The sequence below is a fragment of the Erpetoichthys calabaricus genome, chromosome 3 (assembly GCF_900747795.2).
Source record: "Erpetoichthys calabaricus chromosome 3, fErpCal1.3, whole genome shotgun sequence".
Classification (NCBI taxonomy): domain Eukaryota; kingdom Metazoa; phylum Chordata; class Cladistia; order Polypteriformes; family Polypteridae; genus Erpetoichthys; species Erpetoichthys calabaricus.
In genome coordinates, this window is record NC_041396.2 from 261239161 (window position 1) to 261259097 (window position 19937).

Below are 19937 nucleotides of genomic sequence, written 5' to 3' on the forward strand. Positions count from 1 at the left end.
GGCCTCAAGATCAAGAGGGGCCTACATTCAAATTGTTAGCAAAATTTTATTATCTCTCATGTAATTTACAAACTTAAAAATGGAAGGTGAAAGGGCCTCATAAGTGGAATAGCCTAGGGCCTCTTTTCATATAAATCCGGCCCTGTCTGTAGTACACTATTATATACCAAAAATGGCCTATATTTTTTATTTATGTATTTGTTTTTTCTTATTTCTTATTTTTGTAATCATAATTTTTCTTTTACATTCTAACACACTTTGGGGCTACCCATTTTGTATGAAAAGGTGTGGTATGAATACAGTAAATATTATTGCTACCATGTCAGACAGCATTTCCTAAGGCACCCAACTTAAAATCCACCATAATAAAGCCCAGAAAATGCTCCAAGATCTTCACAACACAAGCGAAAAGTGCAAGCACGCATTTATCTGATCCTTCTCTGTTTTCTCAGAATAGCTGGTGAGCCAACAGCCAGCATTTTATACTGATACCCACTTTATGATCCCCTGTGGAACATTTGGTAACATGTCAGCACGGTGCCAGTGTTCTAACACTGTGACAGAATGGAATTTGTGACCTGTGTGCCAACCGTGTCACTAGAGCATTGAAGCCATCGATCTTACTGGTCTCTTGAAAAAATAAACCAAAAAGAAACACAAACTTATGTAATTATAGGTGTCCTCTTACACCAATGTGCTCTTCTGAAGCAGAGCAAGACATAATGCTGCAGATTCGCCTTCCTGTCTAATCTGCTGGCGAGGGGCCTGTCAAGGCAGGTGATCAAAAGACATGAAACAAAGAGAAGAACAATTCACTTCGGGAAACCTAAGCCTAATGAAAACTTTTAAGTATAAAACTGTCTTGAACAGGGTGGGAGAGAAGGAAATAACCATGACAACACAATGAAGAAATGTACAGGCTCCTATAATGTCACATCTCAAACACAAAACAAAAAGCAAGAACTCTTTAAGCCGGCTGGAAACTTGCCACATCACGTGACAGTCTCGACAGGTGAGACAAGCTTTTCAACACTGGTGTTATCCCTAGACGGTCAAGATCACTCCACCCTCCTCTGTTCTGCTATCTGCTCTGTCACATTGAGGGTGTTGAGGAGCTATAGACAAAATGGGCAGCCATTGGCATAAGGGTGTACAGATATATCGGGCATTTTAGTACAAGTAATTTGTTTTGCTTTTTTTTCCCTTAGGTAGGCAGTGTGGCCTAGTGGCTAAAGTTTTGGAATATTAGGTACAAGAATGGTGGTGCAATCTTCATCGCTGATCACTCTATAACCGTCAATAAAATAATTTACCAGAAAGTGCTATGTGTAAGGAAGTAGTGGTCCAATCAGTACAACAGGCAAACAGTAAGTAAGTTAGTGAAAAACGTGATAGCATCTATCATCTGCATTGATATGGACATTCAAAAGAAACGGTGGAGATGCTCTTATTATATTTTGTTTCTTTTTTGATCATTTTGTTATATTCCTCATAGACAAGCCAGACTCACAGATATATGTCAAATCGAACAAAAGACAGACACAGTTCATCGCTTCTTAAATTGTCTCTCAGGGATAACGTTCGACTAATATTCTGAAGTATTGAAGTGGACAGCTTGACCAATTCTACCATAGCTGGAGTGCAACTTCATTCAAGGCAGGAAGAACCACCTTGGCTTTGATTGTTCACTGACCATATCATTGAAGAGTGCTAGTTTATTGAAAACCACTGATAAGCTGGTTTCATGTACATTGGTGTGCTGTCAGCTTTAAAGTTGCATGCTAGGATCATTTAAATGGGTGCAGTGTCAGTCAAAGAAAGAAAGAAAAACCTTTCCAATGGCAGCCATATCACTGAGAAAAAAAGAAACTCTGGAACTGCAGGGCTTTTCTGGGTGTTTAAAGGACACCAACTCTTCAGGCAGAGAGCAGAACTTATCCCCAAATGCTCACCTTACTGACAACAAATATGATTATAAATTAGCAAATCTCAATGAGAGGCTGAGATATCACCTGGAACGACTCTGAACAATCAATACTGAGGACTTGACTTTTTACAAATACATTTGACAAGGGGGCGGCACGGTGGCGCAGTGGGTAGCGCTGCTGCCTCGCAGTTGGGAGATCTGGGGACCTAGGTTTGCTTCCCGGGTCCTCCCTGCGTGGAGTTTGCATGTTCTCCCCGTGTCTGCGTGGGTTTCCTCCGGGCGCTCCGGTTTCCTCCCATAGTCCAAAGACATGCAGGTTAGGTGGATTGGCGATTCTAAATTGGCCCTAGTGTGTGCTTGGTGTGTGGGTGTGTTTGTGTGTGTCCTGCGGTGGGTTGGCACCCTGCCCGGGATTGGTTCCTGCCTTGTGCCCTGTGTTGGCTGGGATTGGCTCCAGCAGACCCCCGTGACCCTGTGTTCGGATTCAGCGGGTTGGAAAATGGATGGATGGATGGATGGATTTGACAAGACGTGTTATTGCTTCCATCGCACACAGAGCACTGACTCGTATATGACACAATGCACTCAAATAACTAATGGATTCAGCCAGGCGCTTGCTAGGCCTCTCTGTGAGTCCATCATAGACCGGCTCCCTCTATTACAACAGAGTTAACTTCGCTCAAGTCCAGCTTACTCTCCTCAAAGCCAATGTTTTAAGGAGAATATCTCAGATTGTATGCTCCTATAAAAGTAAGAGACCAACAAGTTTCTCACTGTCATGGTAGTACCAGAGCTTTTTGTTGACTATTTTATGATGTTATCCTATGCAAACATTTAAGTTCTTTAATTTGATATTTTGTTTTTCATTAGTTTTGCCAATTTAGTTTGTTTTTAAATTAATCTATATATTAAGCACCTATACAGCTTACCTGGGACCCACTTATGCCCACAGCTTTTCTCAGGCTAGTGTTAAAGAACTAGGTAGTGTCACACATGCACATCTGTGATTCAACTTATCAGCTCAGATCAGGAATGCGAAACCCCTCCGGGACAAGAGGGGGCGCTATTGCTAACAATCTCGTCTCTTCCCTCCCCATCTCCGAGAATATGCCCCTTGAGGCTAAATAACTCCACCCTTCTTCAACCCCTTTTGGTCCAAACTATTGGTCATTTCTAGAATGTGGTGTCTCAGTCTCAGCCTGAACCTCTCCACAGAGAGACCCTTAGCAAAGAGCCACCAGTGGCTATGATTTGTGCATTTGTTTTGTGTTTGCGACATTGAATCCCTGCTTACTTTACTGCAAAGAACCATTTTTTTTGTTAACCTATTATCAAACAGGGTGCAACTTTTCCTTGAACATTCTCTATCCCTCATACCACAACATTCAATTCATCTTGCTTTTGTTGTTCATCCTCTTTGTGACTCCTATTTTTATAAGTCTGTCTGTCTTTGGACTATTATCGTCTTTATGCTTTGGCTTAGACATTTGGTTCTTGTTAATTTATGGTTTTTCATTTTGGATTCTGTAATAATTAATTTGTCTTTTATTCTTTAGTATTATTTTTGCTTCTTTATATTTAGTTCTTTGGAATTCTTTTGCAGTTTTGAGCATTTGAAGTATTGACCCATGTGTACTTTTGAACACTTCATTTAATTTAACAAAATAAATATATTATTCATGGTTTTCATTTATTTTGGCCTATGATGTGGCAATTCCTCTATATTTTTTTGGGCTTTCCCATTTTAGACCTTTTTTGAGTGTTTAGACCTTATTTCCTTTGAGTGTGTTTAGCCTTTTTTTGGAAGTATTCAGGCATTTCTTGAAGTAAGTAAGTCTGAATCTGATCACGTCAGGCTATCAAAAAAACAATCTGACAAAAAACAGACTGAGCAGTGTCTACATTGTAAGGTTTGGTTGTCAATAACATGCTAGTAGTCACAAGTCACTAAGAGGCAATTAAACAAATCATCAACAAGAACTTCTGTGCTTCTTGTCGCACTGTTGCTGGGAAATGGAATTCCCCTGACAAGTTCTATTACTGTTTTTGCTTTAGGTGTCATGGCTTAGCACTTCAGCCAGCAATTCGAGTGCACATGAATAGCTCTGAATCTATGAAAGGTCTTTTTACTTTTAACACACTGAGATGTGGTCATTGAATTCTTTTGAGCTAATTAGATTTTTTTGAATAAGCACAAAGTAATTGCATGAATTTTATTTTTTTTCTCATACATAGTGACAATTTTGTTGGGAAGTTTATGTTGAAATTGCCACAACTTGTCTCCAAATTCCTCTGTATGGTGTGGCAGACAACCGGGGACCTTGCCCCACTGGGACACCTGGAGAAGGGAAGGACTGGGAGAGGGGCAATACAGTGCATCTGGAAAGTATTCATAGCACATCAGTTTTTCCACATTTTGTTATGTTACAGCCTTATTCCAAAATGGATTAAATTCATTTTTTTCCTCAGAATTCTACACACAACACCCCATAATGACAACATGAAAAAAGTTTACTTGAGGTTTTTGCAAATTTATTAAAAATAAAAAAATTGAGAAAGCACATGTACGTAAGTATTCACAGCCTTTGCCATGAAGCTCAAAATTGAGCTCAGGTGCATCCTGTTTCCCCTGATCATCCTTGAGATGTTTCTACAGCTTAATTGGAGTCCACCTTGTGGTAAATTCAGTTGATTGTACATGATTTGGAAAGGCACACACCTGTAGACCTCCGAGACAGGATTGTCTCAAGGCACAAATCTGGGGAAGGTTACAGAAAAATTTCTGCTGCTTTGAAGGTCCCAATGAGCACCGTGGCCGCCATCATCCATAAGTGGAAGACGTTTGAAACCACCAGGACTCTTCCTAGAGCTGGCCGGCCATCTAAACTGAGCGATCGGGGGAGAAGGGCCTTAGTCAGGGAGGTGACCAAGAACCCGATGGTTACTCTGTCAGAGCTCCAGAGGTCCTCTGTGGAGAGAGGAGAACCTTCCAGAAGGACAACCATCTCTGCAGCAATCCAATCAGGCCTGTATGGTAGAATGACCAGACGGAAGCCACTCCTTAGTAAAAGGCACATGGCAGCCTGCCTGGAGTTTGCCAAAAGGCACCTGAAGGACTCTCAGACCATGAGAAAGAAAATTCTCTGGTCTGATGAGACAAAGATTGAACTCTTTGGTGTGAATGCCAGGTGTCACTTTTGGAGGAAACCAGGCACCGCTCATCACCAGGCCAATACCATCCCTACAGTGAAGCATGGTGGTGGCAGCATCATGCTGTGGGGATGTTTTTCAGCGGCAGGGACTGGGAGACTAGTCAGGATAAAGAGAAAGATGACTGCAGCAATGTACAGAGACATCCTGGATGAAAACCTGCTCCAGAGCGCTCTTGACCTCAGACTGGGGCGACGGTTCATCTTTCAGCAGGACAACGACCCTAAGCACACAGCCAAGATATCAAAGGAGTGGCTTCAGGACAACTCTGTGAATGTCCTTGAGTGGCCCAGCCAGAGCCCAGACTTGAATCCGATTGAACATCTCTGGAGAGATCTTAAAATGGCTGTGCACCGACGCTTCCCATCCAACCTGATGGAGCTTGAGAGGTGCTGCGAAGAGGAATGGGTGAAACTGGCCAAGGATAGCTATGCCAAGCTTGTGGCATCATATTCAAAAAGACTTGAGGCTGTAATTGCTGCCAAAGGTGCATCGACAAAGTATTGAGCAAAGGCTGTGAATACTTATGTACATGTGATTTCTCAGTTTTTTTATTTTTAATAAATTTGCAAAAACCTCAAGCAAACTTTTTTCATGTTGTCATTATGGGGTATTATGTGTAGAATTCTGAGGAAAAAAATGAATTTAATCCATTTTAGAATAAGGCTGTAACATAACAAAATGTGGAAAAAGTGATGCGCTGTGAATACTTTCCAGGTGCACTGTATCTTCCCTGGGGCGCGAGAGGGCAGCCACCCTGGATTACATCAGGGCCACGGATTGGGAGCTTGGAAGCTCAACCTTGTTGGGGTCCATGGCCACTGCAATGGGGCGCCTGGACAATCCTGGAGCCTTGGATGGCAGCACTTCCACCACACCAGGATGTGCTGCCAGAAGAGGAACCAAATGCACCTAGAGTGCTTCCAGGTGCCCATGCTGTACTTCCGCCACACCAGGAAATGCTGCAGGAAGTTCATCAGGGTACACCTGGAGCACATCCGGTTGCAATATAAAAGGGGCCGCCTCACTTCATTCGGGGAGCCGGAGTCAGGAGGCAGAGGATGGAGCTTGCGAGTGGAGGAGTGAACAGAACACAATAAAGTTTATTTCTATAAAACACATTCTATAGCACATTTTCAAACAAAGGATGTAGCTCAAAGTGCTATACAACAACATGTAAAAAAAGCAATTAACATACAAAGAAAAACAACGTACATTTAGGTAAGAATATCTGAAGTATATAGTGAAGTATAAGTGTAACTAACTAAGTGCACTTCTGTATATAAACTTTGTAGTTTTTGTTTTTTTTTTTCCAATATTATTGGTTGGCAGTGTTTTGTAGTAGTTAAGACTTTGGACCTGGGACTTCAAACCCTGAGGTTGGGGATTCAAATCCTGCAGCAGACACTGAGTGACCCTGAGCAAGTCGCTTGACCTGCCTGTGCTCCAATTGGAAAAACAAAAGAAATATAACCAATTGTATCTCAAATGTTGTAAGTTTACTTGGTTAAAGGTGTCAGTCAAATAATAAGTAATAATAATAATAACAGTAGGTCACCGGAGCTTCTTATTCTTGAACATGCTATACTCAATTGTTCCCAAGTAAAACATTTTTGCTTTTTTTATTGATTACCTTTTGTTGATGGTCATCGCAAAAGACAATTTTACAGGAAAAGTGTATTCTTTTGAATTGAAATGGGTAATCAGTAAGAATAATATGAAATTAAAGTATATATTAGTGTCATCATTAGATGTTTACAATTTTCATTTGTTTATGGCGTACACTTGAGTACAGTATTTCTTTTTGACTTTTTCATCAGTTGTTTGTAGTCTCCCTTTAAAGTATGCAGATATGAATGAATATATAAAGCAGTACTTGTCCGCAAATATGAATGTATACGTAAAGCAGGACTTCAAGTGGATATACATTTGTGCTCACACACTGCATGTTACATTGATGTAGTAACGTGAACAGCAAGTAAGCGGGGAGCGTTTCCCCATTAGAAGTTCAAGTGCCACTATCCAAGACCATCTCTCCCCTGGATTTTGCAGCACAGCAATTGAAGAGTAGGAAATGTGATGGGCTTTGGTTTTCAGCATCGTAACTGGGGGCTGGAGGTCAATGGAGTGGAAGGTAAGAGTCAGTACAAATTTAAGAATGCTTGCTAACCATTGAACTTTCCATCTTCCTTGAGCTTTGCTAAACTTTCCCTTTCCATTTCACAACGTGATCACAGCTTTCCAGGACACCGTTCAGTCTTCAGTCATCCACCCACCATATTGGTGAGTGGTGTTATTCACATGGCCTGTCGATCACTTCTACTGCATTCTTCATTTGCATAAAGCACATTCTCAGTGCAGCTCAGAACATGTAAGTTAACATAATATTAATAAATATCAACAAATAAAAAATTATCAACAAATAAAAACACACACTGACTAGTTTTGCCAAATTTCAATTAAATCCATCAAGGGATTTTTGACATTTTGGGGTATTTAGTTTTTATATTGTAAGGTTTTTTTTCATCCTGAATTACTGATATACTGAAATATCTTTTCTTAGTGGATACCTAATGGTGTTGATGTGCCATTCTGAAAACAAATTCAATTTTTTTACTAAATGGGAAATTGAGTTTATATACTGTATATATATATATATATATATATATATATATATATAACATTAGTAGGAATAGTCTACTGTATATTAAATGGCAAGGGACTTTGACCTCATTCTTTTTGTTGGTCGAATTTTTCTTTCTTTCAGCCTTTCTTTTGTTGATGTTTACTTGCTGAGCTGACCGTTCTTCATGGGCTGCCGCCGTGTATTGTGTGTCTTTAGTTTTCTGTGACAGTAATACTGTCTTGTACGTCCGCTGGCTTGTACGTCCGTAATATACCTTTAATTTTCTCTGGTGGTAATACAGGCGTGCACGTCGGTAATATGCCTTTAATCTCCTCTGACAGTAATACTGGCTTGTATGTGGCTGTAATATGCGTCACTGTATTGCGTACCTTTAATTTCCTCTCGCAGTAATACTGGTTTGTATTTCCGTAAAACACCTCTAACTTTCTCTGACAGTAATATCGCGCATCGCACTGTGCCCCGCACATGCGCACTTCACCAGAAGCCCCGCACATGCGCACTTCACCAGAAGACACACACACACGGACACCTGGACGCACAAAGGGATTTTATTAAAGAGGATATATATATATATTTTACTGTCAAATAATGCAAAGAGTACGCGACACGTGTTTTGCCCTAATTCTGGGCTCATCAGGTGTACACACTCACTGCACCCCCCTCTCAGGGAATCGAACCTCGGACATCAGCATTAGAGTATTCGTAGTCTGAATCACAATCTGGCACTGTGGTGGATGTTTGCCGGCTTGCAGACCAACCACAAGCGTTACCTGGTAGGTAACCACCCATACAATCAAATTGTGATTCAGACTACGAATGCCATGAATGTAATTACCCGATCTACATGCTCTCAAATGAACGAACCACACGCCATGGCGCAACGTAAGAGGCTTTGCCTCTAATGCTGACGTTCGATTCCCCGAGACGGGGGGGGTGCAGTGAGTGTGTATGCCTGATGAGCCCAGAATTAGGGAAAAACACGTGTCGCATACTCTTTGCATCACTTGACAGTAAAACTTTGCTAGATAGATAGATAGATAGATAGATAGATAGATAGATAGATAGATAGATAGATAGATAGATAGATAGATAGATAGATAGATAGATAGATAGATAGATAGATAGATAGATAGATAGATAGATAGATAGATAGATAGATAGATTTATTTACTATTTCTATTTTTTTATCTATCTTAGACATGAGCAGGAAGTGGAATGATGGAGAAGTTAAAGACTTCCATAACAGAAGCAGCATAACTGGGGATCAGAAAGAGAAAATGGAAACCGAGTGTAATATTCACAGATCTTTTGCTTATATTTTGGTATAAATGTGGTTTTTATATGTGCAGAATTGATTTCTGCGGTTTACTTTGGACTTTCAGTTGAAACGTGAATGTTGATTTTCACTATCATCTTGATTATTCGTGTTTACTTGATGCATTACTTTTAATAAAGTGACTGCAACCGTTGCACTATTGAAGTCACTACTCATTACACACAAAGAGGGAGTGAGGGAAGTTATCTCTCAATGGATGCAAAGTCTTAACTTCACTGGTGCTATTAGCTTCATTCGTAAGTAGTCCCTAGCATCAGGTTTTTATTTTATGGTTTTGGACTTTGTTCCCATTTGGACTTCTTTTGTTTCATCCTCTGCTTTGGCTGCTTATCATTATTCTGTCGCCTGGCTTTTGTCCTGTGCCTTTTCAGTGTTCTCTAATCTCCTAGTCTTTTTTCAGCTCACAAGTATTATTTATTGGGTATTTTGTGTTTCCATTAAATTGAGACATAATAAGGGCAGAATAGTAAACCAACTGACTGCCAGGCACTATATCATTAGTGCATTGGGGCTTGTTTATTATATACCGTATAGTGCTTATTGACCCAAAGCCCTCAGTGGAGGTGTCTTGACATGGAAGAGGATGCTTAGATCAGAGTTCGGCCACAGACCTTATGGATAACACATATGAAGAGAACTCAAGGGGATCCACTTATTTATTACCTGGTATAATAAAGTTGTAGGGATTGTGGTGGGAGTTTGCTCTTGTGTGATACAAATTCAAAAGGGGCTGGTTTCTAAAACTTCAGCCTCCTAAATTCAAGAAAGGTATAAATTGAGTTTCCATGAGATCTCTACTTGGTAAGGATGCTGAGACCGCTTCTTCACAAATTATTGTGAAATAAGGGAAGACCAGGAGATGTCACATCAGGCAGGCACATAATAAGAGATAGTCAAAGGTCTGAACCAAAAAGAAAAAGATAAACATCGAACAAAGTGTGAATCAAAAGAGAAGTCAGAGACAATCCTACCTGTGGGATGATACCCTGCTGGTTGGGCTCCTGCCGTCCCATCATAGTGTAGGATTTTCCTGCACCTGTCTGGCCATATGCAAAGATGCAGACATTGTAGCCTTCAAATGCGTGCAGTAGCATCTCTTCACCGATATCCTTGTAGACGCGTTGTTGGGAGGCAAAGTCTGGGTCTTCTGCCTGTATAAGTACACCAACAACCAGTGAATGCGTTTTCTTGTTCAAACAGTCAACATGAAAAGCAAGCTAGGTCCCGATATAAAAAGCAGCACTCCACTTTACTCAAGCACATTTAGATCTTAATACCCAAGTGACCAGCCCCACAAGTGCTGATCTTCAGTCCCAAAATCACTCACACCCCTCTCACCTTTGCTGCAGTGAAGCGTCACTTACCGTGGTGTGTGACCAGTAGGAATAGTCAAAGGTGAAAGTCTTGGGTGCATCTTTGGGCTGCTTAGGGTTAGTAATGCCTGTAAATTACAAAAAAGAACATCTACTGTGAGGCACCTGGGAGGCAATAATGGGTCAAATCCTTTACAACAGCACTCCACACTGCCCATATAAGATCAATAAGAGGCAGGATTTAATTGAATAGTGAAGATCAGTGGAACTCCGTTCCCACACCTAAGTTACGTGGGTTAAGAATGGGGAAAAAACTGACATGGAGGATACTCCGCACAGCATTGTCACACTTAAGAAGTTCACTGTACTTTGAAAGTGTATCAATAATGACCCTATAAAGCTATAATCCAAAGTGATTATCCATTAGGCACAGACAACACTCACCTCAATACCTTAACGGCATAGTGACCAAGCATATTACACAGTTTAAGTGTGCCTTCCCGTTTCACATCAGCCTGGCCTACGCACACAAACCCTTCCCTGCAGTCCACAGGTGGAAATCCTGCAAATGATGTGCTCCCTGCTGAAAGCCTCAACTGCATTTTTTGGTTGATTGTCCTCCCAGAATTACCGCTCAGTTTAATACTATCTGCCCCATCTCATTTTAAATTTGTCTACATTCATTCGTATTATTAACCTAAGCTTCTACTAAGGGCCCAAAAGAACTAGAAGCCTATCCTGCCAACAATGTGCTCCAGGAACTAAACTTGAACAGGGGTGACACTCTGCTACAGGGCATGCTGATATCCATACACCCTCTGATTTAGAGCAAACTACACTGAATGTCTTTGGGATATGTGAGGAAACCTCATAAGCACAAGTAAATCATAGAATTTCCATATATACATGGGCTGGGTGAGGAACTGTACCCGGCTCCAATGAACAGCATTGTTAACCAGTGTTCAATTGCACACTGTGATTTGACATATCTGGGGGTCAAAAATGGCAGCACAATAATAAAAGCACCCTCGTGACTAAAGCTCCACTTAAGGAGGGGCACAGTTTAGGGGTTCCTCCCACACAGAAACATAAAATCGTGCTTCTCCAATCCTCTCCCCTGCATGCTCGCCACAACACCACGGCACTACCCTCTGATGCATGCCACCTGGACAGAGGCAGACTCCTGACGTGCAGAACACAGAGACTTGGCTCACCCGTCACTCTCTGCTCCTGTGACCTCACTTAAGCAATCTATGGAGGCTTGACAGTGGCATGCACCATCTGCTAATGAACTGCAGTTCAGAGGCAGGTTTTCAGCACTGAGTAACTCAATAGTCGCTATAGAGCCTGGCTGGAATGCAAGGTATTTTGTGATGCTTGCAGAGTAGCTTGTGAATAAAATAGAACACAGCATGGCTTGGGGATGTAAGATACTGATCCTAAAGAGTGTAGGCCTGTCACAGACCTGGCACCCTGAAACCCTCTTCTCTCTCTCTTATGGAGTAATGTCAGGGCAACGTGAGGCATTCCACACTAATCAAATGGAAGTGCTGAGGGTGCAGATCCTCATAGCACATCATAATCAAAAGTGAGTGGCATATATTTGGGTTAATGCCAGGGCACACAATGTATACAACATCTGACAACTGGACCATTGTTGGACAGACTGGCATTATCCATTTGCTATGCCTGGAACACAAGTTTTTGACTGAAAAAGCTGTTGTCAGACACTCTTAATATCGGTTTCTTCTTAAATGTGCTTATCTTTGGAATGCAGCCTCTATGCCTCATCTGATTAGGGGATCGATCACAAGCCAAGTGACACCCCTGAGATGTCTCTGTGAGGAACCATCTAAATTCTTAATCAGCTATAAAAGGACCATAACTCAACAACTGGCAACATTGATGGACAACACTTTGCACCAATTGTCAACCAAAAGGATGTGCTAATGTGCACCCAAGGAACCAGTGCAAGACGTCTAATTCCTCCCTTTAAATAACCTTGCACACTCCAAATCTGAGCTCTCTTGATCAAGCCTACTGCTCTCAACCTGACCATAACTTCTGCTCTCTGTAGGAGGTATTCTGTTGTCTATGGTGTGATCGCAACAAATGTTAGAGCAATTCATTTCAATTCCAAAGGGCAAACTAGTTCAGGACCAGAAGGATGGAAGACTTGTGTGGATTGGAGTTGGATGACAGGGGCACAGATCCAAACTTTGCTAAGGAAAGCAAGTACGTGAGCAAGCGAGAGAGACCTACATAAAAGCCATGCGTTCACCTTGCTAATGATGAAAGCTGACTGATCAACAGCTGCCCCAGCAGGCAAAATTTTGCTTGCAACCAAAGATCATGTATGAAAAAACCTCAAAGAGAAAACTGTAGTCCCAGCCGTAACCAGAAGGTGTGACCAAAGCAGAGAAGGAGAAAAGAAAGAAAAGCTCACTGAAGATCCTTCCACAAGTGTGGAAAAAGCCAACCCGGGAAAGAACCAAGCTGCCCCTAGACAAAATCATAAGTACACCTATTTTGATTCCTAAAACTATTAATTGTTAACTTAATGGTTATGATAAAGCCAGTCAATGTATTATGGTATTGGTATTACTGTAACTGAAATGTAATAACCTTTGTGAAGAATAAGTCTTTAATTGTTATAAATTTCTTACTAAATCCAGTAGGAAAAGTTCAGAGCAGCATCTCACACACGCACACTCACACATACAAAATGCTTTAAGTTGTGGGAAGCAACTGCAGTCTACCTGTGAGTAAATCAACATCACCTTCACGGTGCAGGTACTAGCAACTTTATAACTAATTAAAAACGTATCCATTTTGACAACATGATTTGAAAGATCAGAATTCATAAGCTATGCGCCCTTTTCTAAAATTGAGATAAAAAACATAAAACCAAGCTACCATAATTTTGTCATTATATATATTGTGGAGAATGGCTCAGACACAGACAGGCAGACACACTCATGTCACCCAACACACGTTTATTTACAATACTATTTACAAAGTCCAAGTGCCACAAACCCCAATCTTCCCCAAAGTCCAGGCCAACCACTCTGCCTCTTCAGACCGCCTCCTTCTCTCTTTCTTGAACCTTGTCTTGCTTCCACCCGACTCCAGCCTCGAATGAAGGGAGGCAGCCCCTTTTATCCATACCTGGATGTGTTCCAGTTGTGCACCGGCAATCCCGCAGACACGCCCCAGTGTGGCAGAAATGCCAGTTGTCCTCCCGGAAGCACTCTGGGTGTTACCTCTCTTCTTCCCCCCAGCACTTCCTGGTGTGGCAGAAGTACTGGGGTCCAGGGTACTTCAGGCAGGGGTGACCATGGGCCCCTACAGGGTTGGGCTTCCAAGCCCTGTACCCGTGGCCCCCAATACAACCAGGGCGGACGCCCCCTCGCGGTCTGGAGGAGGAATGAGCCCTCCTCCTGTCTTCCTGGGCGTCCTGGCCGGGCATGAGCCCAGTCCGGGTGCCACAATATATACACATACACACACACATACATACACATACATATATATATATATACATTCAGTGCCCTCAACTGTTATTGTCACTCCTTGTTAAAATTAGTAAGAAGGGTTAAAAAAAAATCACTGTTTGTTGATGAACCGTCACCTTGCACTGAAAAAATGAGTGACTTTTAATTGAAACAAGTTCTTTCAAAGTAAAACATAGCCTCATCAAGAATTAAATATTTTAACAAAAACACATGTGCCACAATTGTTAGCACCCCTGCATTTAATACTTAGTACAACCTCGCTTTGCTAATACAACAGTCCAGAGTCTTTCTCTTGTAACCTTTTATAAGGTGGGAGAATACAGAGCATGGCATATGAAACCTATCTTCTTTACATAATCTCTCCAGATCATCCAGGGTCCAAGGCCCTCTCCTGTGAACTCTCCTCTTCAGCTCACTCCACAGGTTTTCAATTAGGTTCAGGTCAGGGGGACTGAGATGGCCTTGGTAGAACGTTGATCTGGTGGTCAGTTAACCATTGCAGGGTTGATTTGGACATGTGCTTCAGTCCATTGTCCTGCTGGAAGATCCAATGATGACTCAGTTTTAGTTTTCTGGTGAAGGTAGTCAAGTTTTGATTTAAAATCTCCTAATATTTCATGGAATTCATGATGTCATGTACCCTAACAATGTTTCCAGGGCCTTTGGGGGAAAAATAGCCCCAAAACATCACAGAAACTCCACCATATTTCACAGTTGGGACAAGGTTCTTTTCATTATAGCCATCCTTCTTTTTACACCAAACCCACTTTGCGTGTTTATTGACAAAAAGTTAAATTTTTATTTCATTTTACCATAGAAAACTGTTCCAGTCAAAGTTGTAGTAACATTTTCACAAACTCCAGGCACTTACATTTGTGGATAACTGACAGAAGAGGCTTCTTTCTGGCATACCTTTGAAATAATCGGTTGGCATGGAGATGTTGTCTGATGGTGGTTTTGGAGACTTTATAACCCCAGGGTTTTACTTTCTCTTGCAATTCCCCAACAGAGATCCTTGGAAATATTATTGCCTCACTTACCATCCTTCTCACTGTATGTGGGGGGGGGCTGGGTAAAATAAATTTGGGTTCTCTTCCAGGCAAGTTTGCCACAATTGCGGTCGATAAAAATGTTTTGATTATTGCTCTAGCTGCAGAAATGGGAATTTTCAGGCGAGTAGCTATTTTTTTTTATAACCATTCCCCGAGTTATGAAGGGGAACACACTTCTCCCTCATTTGGATTGAGTGTTCTTTTTTTTGCCATGATGATGGTTGGCTAAGAAAATTTGGTTCTGTGTCTCCTCACATATGTATTCTAGTTAATCAGGAAGTCATTGATTTCATCTGAAAAGTTCCAATACACTCCAATCAACTTACAATGTCCAATTAAAATGGGAAACATGCTTCAGTTACATTGTTTCACAATCATTTCCAAGGGTGCCAACAATTGTGGCACGTGTGTTTTTGTTGAAAATATCAGTTTCTTGATGAGGGCTTTGTTTTTCTTTGAATGAACTTGTTTCAATTAAAAGTCAGATGTTTCAGATTTTTTCAGTCCAAGATGACGATGACGGTTCTTTAGCGGTGATTTTTTTCTAACCCTTCTTACTCATTTTTACAAGGGGTGCCAATACATATAATCACTTACTGTATACTTACATACAAGTATATCAATCTGCTATTTTTCTTATTTTATAAATAAATTGAATTATTTTATTTATTACGGCAAGCAGGTCTGGGTTATTTGTCGAAAAAGCCTGTCACCACATCTATATCACAACAGAGAAAGTGAAAATTATTTAAAGTAGATTTTTGCCGATTAATAAACCATCCCAGCTGGAAGGTGAAACAGATTTCTCACATCTCCTAAACCTTCCATTATTAGGGCAGGCTGAATGAAAGTCCAATACGTCAATTCCCCAGGGTTACAGAGGTCTTTAACTAGGAATATGCAAGCATGCAGCATTTTGTGAAAAGAAGATGCTGCCTAAACACTTACAGCACGTGAGGTCTATCAGGAGAGAATGGTGGTGCAAGGTTAATTGATAATGTGGGGTTTATTTTCTATAAGGATGCCAAGGAGGTGAAAGGTGGAGGGCGGTTATTTCTGAGGATAATATGAATTGGCAGCTGACTACTTTTCCAAGAAAAGAGGGACACCTTATTGTGACTGGGTGAGAGGCTGGGATGAATTGGCACTGCTTCCTGCTGTTATGATCAGTGTTTGTTAAATTTTTGTGGGTTTTCCTGAATAAATAAATCATATATATGTCTAATTTTGTGGTTTTGGAACCCAAGGACTCCAAAAGTAATGTTTGCTTTTTATTTAACAACAATTTGAATAACAATTTTAATGTTATTCCATTGTGTCATCTTTGATTGTCATTGAAACACCCATTGCAAAACATTCTCAGAATTCTCCAGAATCCATCCATCCATTATCCAACCCACTATATCCTAACTACAGGGTCACGGGGGTCTGCTGGAGCAGACAGGAAGGCAGGAAACAAATCCCGGGCAGGGCGCCAGCCCACCGCAGGGCACACACACACACACACACACACACCAAGCACACACTAGGGACAATTTAGGATCGCCAAAACCTGCATGTCTTTGGACTGTGGGAGGAAACTCACGCAGACACAGGGAGACCATGCAAACTCCACGCAGGGAGGACCCGGGAAGCAAACCCAAGTCTCCTAACTGCGAGGCAGCAGCGCTAACACTGCACCACCGTGCCGCCCCATTCTCCAGAATGTGTAGCACATATGATGTTCCCGGAGTGACTATATATAGGTCTGCATGTGTATTTTCGCAGTATGTGAGATGGCAAATAACTCCTGTTTAGCGAGCAAACTAAAATGTTTTAAACTTTGTCCTCCTGATTTAGAAATCTAAGCTCTTGTTTAAGATCTTTGAGGTCTGACTAGTGATTTACTTTTGACAATAGATTGGTCTGACTTTCGACTTTTCCCGACTACATTCACTTCCTGGTCCTTACTATTAAACACTTACTCTCTAACTCCAAGTCTGTAAACCTGCAACTTGTAATGAGGTTGAAATGACAAGCACCCGCTGCACGAAGAAGATGCTCTCACAGTCAGAAGCTCAACAGGTCACCAGAAAGAAGGGGATTCTTCTTAGCTCAGCTGTCTAAAACATCCTTTAGCGCATTCAACTGAAACAGCTATATTTTACACTCTTAAAGGATAGGTGATAAACTGATTGATCCTTTATCCCAAATGAAATTCTTCTTGTAGCACAGGTATATAAAAAATAAAAAAAAAAGTTTTATTTGGTGCACTAAAAATTAATTAAAAACTGACAAACATTTAAATGTAAAATATGTCCTATGGGAATGAAAAATGTGATTTGCTGTTGGTGTATTAGTGTCTTAAAGGTAATGTCTTTGTGTGTAGTGTTGTATGTGCACTGTGTATAATGATGTTCTCCCATATTAGAATATTACCAGAGTGATGTGCGGTTCAACTTTATTTGATCAGTCAATGCTGGCTGACTTCCCCTGTGACTCCACTTTATATAATTGGGATTTACAATGTATTTTTAAAGTTTATGACTTGAAATAGAAGAGAGACAAAGAAAAAGCAACATCTTGTGCTCAGTTTACTTGCCCACAGTGTGAAGAAGGTGGAAAGAAGCTTCACTTTCATCAGTTCAGCCAATCAGGCTGGAGAGATGAATACCTGCTATTGAATTACATCTGAGTAACACGTTAGCAAGTGTTTTGATGGATAAAGATGCGCACCTTTGTGCACAATTAATCATTAATACATTTCTTATGTATTAAAAGCAATGTTTCTGTCTTAAAAGTATATACAAATACAGATAACAAATTCCTGTTATCCATGGGGGTTGTGGTCTTGAAAAACCCTTGCAGATATGGAAACTGCCGAAACTGAAGCATTGATCCTATTGGAAAAATGGGGTTAGATTCCAGTGGGATGGCAGCTCTACTGGTTTGGGCAGACATACTGGCTCTCCGCTAGTGCTGGGAGGTATACCGGTTCATACCAAAAACCATTTTTTATTTTTGTTAGGATATGGATTTTTCTTATACCGCAACACCGGTTTAAATAGCCTAAACAACGTTCGGAATGTGGCACGGTGGGAAACTGTTTAAGAGGGGACCTTTTTCACTGCTACACCGCTAAACACGCATGCAACTGAGTACATGCATTAGTGGAGGTATTGAGCAGTGAAAATGGACAGAGAACATTCTGAAGCTGAAGCTGTAGCAGACGATAAAGTTGAACATGATGACACAGAAGAACTTTTGCCGAAAAAAGGAGCCGTGTCTGTTGTCTGGAGATACTTTGGTTTTAAAAGGTTGGATGTGGACCAAATAACTATTTACTGCAAGTGCATCGAGCTAAAGTTGTCGCCGGAGGCAGCAACACAAGCAATTTGCTGCACCACCTTACCCGAAAATATGTTTTGGAGTACGATGAATGTATGGAACTAAGATTGGCACCCTCCGTGTCCTCAGGTAAAACTGACAAAGCTAGAGGACACTCGAGTCAGATATCACTTGTAGACGCGTTTGTTAGAGGTACTGCCTATGACAAAAAAAGCAAGCGGTGGATTGAGATAACCAACTCCATTTCAATCCATATAGCTAACATGTCAGTGGACAGAGATTGTTAACGTTAACAGAAAGTGTAGTTGGTTTACAAAAAATATTTACTATTTATTGCTTTTCTAAGACATGTTCAGTGTAATACAACTTTTGACAAGCACCTCTGGATATTTTAAAAAGTCTAAATGCCTCTTTGGATGGTTGAAAATATGTTGTCAAAATTATAGTTTAAGTTGTTTGCAAAATTTGTTCAATAAAAAGGTTCTATACTTTGACTGCAACTGTCATGCAATGTGATTCCCTCTCTTCATTAGTGCCACCGCCTTGAAATCTATCACTTTATGGAGCCCTGCAAACCTGGATTAATACTTGTGTGCACATTAAAATGTTTTATTGTACAATGTACAATTCTCATGACAGTGGAATAGGTTACTCTTAGCCAGTCTACTACAGTAATTGCAGTGGAAAATGTGGTTAACATCCATTCATGCATGGGAAAAAAATGCCGTGAAATCGGTATAATTTTGAACAATACCGTGATATAGAATTTTGGTCATACCACTCAGCACTACTTTCTGCTCTCGCTCCCCAAGATTCAGTAATAACCCTTCCACAGATTCACTTACGGAAAGCTTGTTATGACTTTTACTTCTCCTATATTCAAGTTCGATTGTCTTGCAGGCGCTCTGTCAGAGGCCACAACTGTTGATCTGAGGACCACAGCAAACCATCCAAGTGGTAGTAGCGAGGAGCAGTGTGTACAAATGGCACACACTTAATATGAGTTTATAACCCATACTTACTAGGAATTCATTGTTCATAGGGAAAATAGTTGCAAGCCCCAGTACCGATCACGAATGGGGTTCAGTGGCTTACCCACACCTGTCACCACTGGGTAAATACATATTGATCCATTCAGTGCAAAGTGTCTGCAGCCCTGAACATCAATGAGCATCACTGACTGGTTATTGCTGAATCTCATATTTCGCTGCTGCGTGATAAGCCTCTTGGAATTTTTTCTCTGCTGCACATTGCTGCAAATAGGCTTGACTAGACGGCGGCTGTTGCGAAATGGATTACACTTTTATAATAGCAGATAAGCAAATCCACAGGAGCGGAATCCGCAAATAGTCAGGATTTACTTAATATAATGTGGACATTAACTATAATAATTTTTAAATTTACTGCAATTCGGACTTTTGTCAATAACATCAACTCCTAGGCAGTGTGATGAGTTGAGCCGAGTCAAGGTGGAGTGGTGTGCAGCGGAATGTGGTGAAAGAAGGTGCAGTGAAATGGGGTGAAGTGGAGTGAGATGGGGTGAAGGGTGTACATCACATTTTACAACTTTATTCCATTCAAAAACTTCAGTCATTTCCTGTATTTTTACC

General features: G+C 41.0%; 1 protein-coding gene across 2 annotated transcripts in view; it reads right to left on the minus strand.

The window, feature by feature from the left end:
* The window catches only part of LOC114648868 (kinesin-like protein KIF1C), a 109718-nt gene that overhangs the window by 78411 nt on the left and 11370 nt on the right, over window positions 1–19937 (minus strand). For both annotated transcript variants that reach the window (XR_007934313.1, XM_028798152.2), the window contains exons 2-3: window positions 10485–10561; window positions 10092–10271 (exon numbers count right to left, since the gene is read on the minus strand). Coding sequence is in view for 1 of the 2 variants with exons in the window: in XM_028798152.2 (XP_028653985.1) it covers window positions 10092–10271; window positions 10485–10561 (257 nt within the window). In the remaining variant the exon portion in view is untranslated. The remainder of the gene's footprint in view (window positions 1–10091; window positions 10272–10484; window positions 10562–19937) is intronic.